Source organism: Mustela erminea, chromosome 9 (genome assembly GCF_009829155.1).
Source record: "Mustela erminea isolate mMusErm1 chromosome 9, mMusErm1.Pri, whole genome shotgun sequence".
Lineage (NCBI taxonomy): Eukaryota > Metazoa > Chordata > Mammalia > Carnivora > Mustelidae > Mustela > Mustela erminea.
In genome coordinates this window covers 97645363-97651041 of record NC_045622.1, presented here as the reverse complement: position 1 = coordinate 97651041, position 5679 = coordinate 97645363, and the positions used below count along the sequence as shown (strand labels likewise).

The window sequence follows — 5679 nt, the reverse complement described above, 5'->3', positions numbered from 1 at the left end:
AGACACACTCAAAAGAACCAGAAAGCAAACAGTGTTTTCTGAAGCTGGGTAAGGAAGAAATTAGCAGTGATTGTTTGAAGGATATGGATTTTTTTTTATGAAAAGATGAAAAATTCTGGAGATGGTTGGTGGTGTTGTATGCACACAATACGAATGTACTTAATGACACCGAACTGTACTGTTGAAAATGGTTTACAGGTGCCTGGGACACTCAGTGGGTTATGTGTCTGTCTTCAGCTCAGGTCATGATCCTGAGGTCCAGGGATCAAGCCCCTCATCTTGCTCCCTGCTCAGCAGGCAGTCTGCTTCTCTCTCTCCCTCTGCCCTTGGTCATGCTCTCTCTCTCTCAGTCTTTCTATATAAAGTAAATATATAAAATCTTAAAAATTTAAAAATGAAAATGGTTAAAATAGTAAGTTTTATATTATGTGTATTTTCCACAATAAAAAGAAAAAAAAAGGGAGAGAGACAGACTGCAAGCAAGCAAAATAATTACGTGCTGAGGACAGGGCTGGAGGCACTCTTTCCATTTGTGGTGCAGGATGGGATTTCAGAACTATATCAGCTTCTTTAAAGATAAACACTGATTTTTTTTAAGGTGATTTTGTACAAATTTCATCCAGCTCTTCAACATGTCAGAAATTGAGGGAAAAGTTATAATGGAGCCTCCCTTCTATACTGTTTCCATCCTCTACCTCTGAATGTCTTTATAGAAAATGTTTCCCTTGGTGTGATTTTCTCAATGCCTACCATGTAGAAGCATTGATCTTTACTGTACATCTCCACAATTCTTTCCTGCAGGATAGAGAGAAAAGCTATATTCCCATGAACACATGATGATGACCTGTCATTGATATACACACACCAGAAGAAGTTGATGGATCTATGGCTCATAAATTACCCAAACTTCCATAGCTGAGAATTCTGCCATCTGAGTCTCCATTGTTAGCTGCTAATAAAAATGTCAGTCTCCCAGAGTTACATTGCACGTAGCCTTGAAAACTGGCATTTCCATTCTCAGGACAACTGTATACTTAGAACAGACACGTTTTCAGAGAGAAACCCATTCTCTGAACACTGACCTATGCCTAAAACTGCCTCCTATCCTGTGCCAGGCTCAACAATGTCAAAATGAACAGCAAAGTCCTGTCAGAAAGCTTTCCTACTTTTTTTACCAAAATTTCATACTAAACTATAGCCACAGACACGTGTTTCACCGAAGCTCAACTGGTCTCTAATGATGTTTGTGGGTGCCAAGGGGGAATAAGTGAAAAGCAGAGGCTGAGGCTTCTACCAAAGGTTCCGACAGGACCAATTACTAATCCTCTGAGGACTTGAGAGGTCAGTGCATTACCAAAGTGCAGGCACTCTGCCAAGGTCTATTTAAATATTTGACTAGAATCAGTGAAGAAAGAATTAAAGGATATTTAACTAAATGACAGAGGCAGAGTATATACCTACAAGCTTAAGATTCATATGTGAGACATTGCACCCAAGCTTATGGGGTTAAGAGGAGGAATGAAAAAGAATTCTCTCTACACTGCTCATGGACTTTGGGAAATGTATTTTAAAGATATGTCTACATTTTCATAGGAGGCCATGCAAGTGAGTAGAAATTAAATCCTAGAGTATTGAAGTTTCCTAAATAAAACAGCTCATTTCTGGGCAAGTTCAGAATGATAATGGAACCAAAGTAAACTAAAATGACCAGGACTTGGACAGTTGTCTGAGAGAGAATTCCAGTGATGCTCTTGTTAGTTGACAGAGTATACTTGGAGCTGTGGTGCTATGCCCTCAGGAGAAGAAAACATGACTGAGTGCAATCCAAAAACAGTGGAACCCACAACCAACTAGATCCAGGTCAGTACTAACTCAATCTTTTTCCACAAATTTCAAGCAGATTTACTTAATTTATCCAAATTATTTTCACCAAATAGTTTTTGTAGCTAGATACTGTGAACTGAAGGTAATATTTTTCTCTAAAAATGAATTTGAACACAATGACATTAAAATAGCAGTAGAAAATGTGATCTGTAATTCCGCAACACAAAATGTTGTTAAGAACTACTAAGGTCACTTATCTAACACTGTGGTTAACATGTATGTAGAAGTGGATTGCCTCAGTACACTTCTACGTGTTTATTTGAAATTGTTTCCCCTTTTCACAACCTCCATGTTGCCACGCTGAAGTCAGAATTTGTGGATTAAACCTATGCAGGATGATGAATCACTTAGTTCCCACCTATAGTAGCAGCCATGGATAGAGAAGAAACAAAGAGACATAGCTTTCTGGAAAACAAAATATAGTTTCCTCACCTTTATTGAAGCTGAAAGGTCCTGATGCTGACTTCTGTGTCTGTAAAACTTTGAGGAAAAATATGTTGTTATATTCCTTACCAGGGATAGGGAAAGGAGAAAAAGAGAGGGAGAAGGAATAAAATGTCCTATGATCATTTGTAACAAAGACTCACTATGGAAAATCCATGCCTAGATCAATCAAACAAAGAATAAATTCTTGTATATATTCAATTCTTCCACTAATAAGCAATGAAGACTTCAAGTTCATTTTAATTGATTAAACTATGTCAAAGGAAAAACTTGTATTATCTTAGGTAACATTTCCCTCTCAACAATAGGAGATTCAAGGAAACATCATGACTCATTTAATTCCATTTGTAAAATGTGACTAGGATTATAGATCTATTCGGGAGCAGTATTCTTTTTATTTAAAGACTAACTGACTAATTATTAGAGAGAGCACGCACAACAGACGGACAAGCAGAGGCAGAAGCAGAGGTAGAAGCAGACATCCCCTGAGCAGAGAGCCTGAACCGGGACTCAATCTCAGGATGCTGGAATCAGGGCCTCATCCAAAGGCAAACACTTTTCTGGCTGAGCCACCCAGGCACCCTTTTCTGGTGCTTGTAACATACTTTCACTATTCAACTTATATGAATAAGAGAAATTTAATATCTTACTGTTCTTTTTTACAAATATCTCGAAAGCAGTTGTGGTGAGTGGAAGCTGTGGCTTCCTCTTTAGTCAGACCTCCTGGGTCTTGATGGAAGGTTTCAAGTTGAATGGATGGTGATGGAAGTGATGGAGGTGATGGAAGATTTCAGTGTTGAATTCAAAATTCTGTGATCTTTCCAGATTGACCGTAGACTTATAACCCAAGCTGACTCCATGGGAAGGATAAGCAATGTAACGGAATTCATTCTGTTGGGCCTGACTCCGAACCCAGAACTGAAGAAATTCTTATTTGCTGTGTTTTTAATCACCTACATGATCACAATGGCAGGTAACCTCCTCATCTCTGTCACCATCTTCATCAGCCCAGCCCTGGGATCTCCCATGTACTTTTTTCTGTCCTACTTGTCCATTTTAGATGCTTTCTACTCTTCTTCCATAGCACCCAAAATGATCTTTGACTTGATTTCTGACAAGAACACCATATCCTTCAATGGCTGCATGACTCAGCTCTTTGCTGAACATTTCTTTGCTGGAGCAGAGATCACCCTATTAGCTGTCATGGCCTACGACCGCTATGTAGCCATCTGTAAGCCCTTGCATTACATGACCATCATGAGCCGACCTGTCTGTTCTTTCTTGGTGGGAATGGCTGTGATTTTAGGCTTTGTGCATGGAGGGATCCAGGTATTGTTCATAGTCCAGTTGCCATTCTGTGGCCCCAATGCCATTGACCATTTTATGTGTGATTTAATACCTCTCCTGGAACTAGCTTGTACAGACACTCACACTTTGGGGCCCATGATTGCCGCTAACAGTGGGTCACAATGTCTGCTCATTTTTTCTATGCTGGTTGCTTCTTACATTGTCATCCTTTGCTCCCTGAGGACTAAAAGCTCTGAAGGGCGTCGCAAAGCCCTGTCTACTTGTGCTTCTCATGTCACTGTTGTCATCTTATTCTTTGTACCTTGTTTATTCATGTATCTGAGACCCATGATTTCCTTCCCCGCTGACAAAGCTGTGGCTGTGTTCTTTACCTTAGTAACTCCCATGTTAAACCCTTTAATTTACACCCTCAGAAATGCAGAAGTGAAAAATGTCATGAAGAAACTCCGGGGGCAAATAATGAAAATTGGTAATAATGAAACTTGGGATTAGAGTATTTACATAAAAACATCTAGTGAAAATTTAGAGATTTATTATCCTTCCTAGTTGATTAGACATGGGACAGTCAATTATCCTGTCTGGATCACTTTTCTTCAGAAGCATATATTTTGTGGGCAGGATCAACACACCCATTAAGACAAAGTAAGCATGGTGCCTAGAGTCTACAATAATTCCAGGAGCCCTGGAAATGGTTAATTTCTTTTAAAGTAGGAGGAAAAAATGAAAGTAATCCAAATCCAATGTGCAGTATAATCATCTTTAGACCAATGCTTTTATAAAATGTAATTTTAATATTTTTAAGGGAGGAAAAGGGCTCATGAGGACAATATAGTAACGGGCCACAAAAATCATAATGTTCCACTGATTGTGGGTATGAAACAGGGAAACAGCAATATTCCTGAGCACTCTCCACATGCTATACTTCAGCTAGAATGAAGTTTTATTTCAAAAGAATAAAAGTATATATGCAAAAACATAAAGAACACCAGGGAGTCTTCAAGAAGTACTTTCTTTCTTTCTTTCTTTCTTTTCTTTTTTTTGAGATTTTAAAAATAAAGACAGATTTTTTTTCAGCATTTTTTTTAATTTTTTATTTTTCAACATAACAGTATTCATTATTTTTGCACCACACCCAGTGCTCCATGCAATCCGTGCCCTCTCCCATATCCACCACCTGGATCCCCCAACCTCCCACCCCCCCACCCCTTCAAAACCCTCAGATTGTTTTTCAGAGTCCATAGTCTCTCATGGTTCACCTTCCTTTCCAATTTCCCTCAACTCCCTTCTCCTCTCCATCTCCCCTTGTCCTCCATGCTATTTGTTATGCTCCACAAATAAGTGAAACCATAGGACACTTGACTCTCTCTGCTTGACTTATTTCACTCAGCATAATCTCTTCCAGTCCTATCCATGTTGCTACAAAAGTTGGGTATTTATCCTTTCTGATGGAGGCAGAATACTCCATAGTATATATGGACCACATCTTCCTTATCCATTTGTTCGTTGATCCAAATATACCTTTTCTTATCTACCCAAATTTTAGAGATTTACAGATGCTCCTGCACCACAATAATAAAAACTCTTTACTTCCCACAAGCCCTAGAAAAGAACACTTGTACAGAAAGATACTTTTTTAAAACTACATCACCTCCATTTCCTGTAGTATGCAATTGTCTACAGAAATATTAGAGGCAGAGCTGCTGATGCAAAAGAAATAGGAGTGATCAAGTCTGTAGATTAAGGCAGAAAATATTTGTATGTTAAAGATGTGTTTTAGACATGGATAAGGACAGAGTCTGAACACCTGGAAATTACCAGTGATGTAAGAAGAAGTCTGTGTCACAAATTGAACAATGACCACAGATCTGGATTACAGAAAAGAAACATAAGGGTACATAATGAAATTCTAGGAGAGATTCAGAAACAGTCAGATGCTTTGAAGTCAGAGATTAAGAGCTTTGGATCAAATAGGCTTGATTTCTCACCTTATCTCTGGCATCAATTAACATTTTGATGTAAGCATTTTGCTTCATCTCTCTACTG

At 38.7% G+C, this 5679-nt stretch overlaps 1 protein-coding gene across 1 annotated transcript; it reads left to right on the top strand.

Moving 5' to 3' along the window:
• The first annotated feature begins 3186 nt into the window (after window positions 1-3186).
• LOC116599862 (olfactory receptor 4C45-like) lies at window positions 3187-4128 on the top strand. The gene has a single exon (XM_032359814.1). The coding sequence runs from the start codon at window positions 3187-3189 to the stop codon at window positions 4126-4128; it is 942 nt and encodes a 313-aa protein (XP_032215705.1).
• Window positions 4129-5679: the final 1551 nt, after the last annotated feature.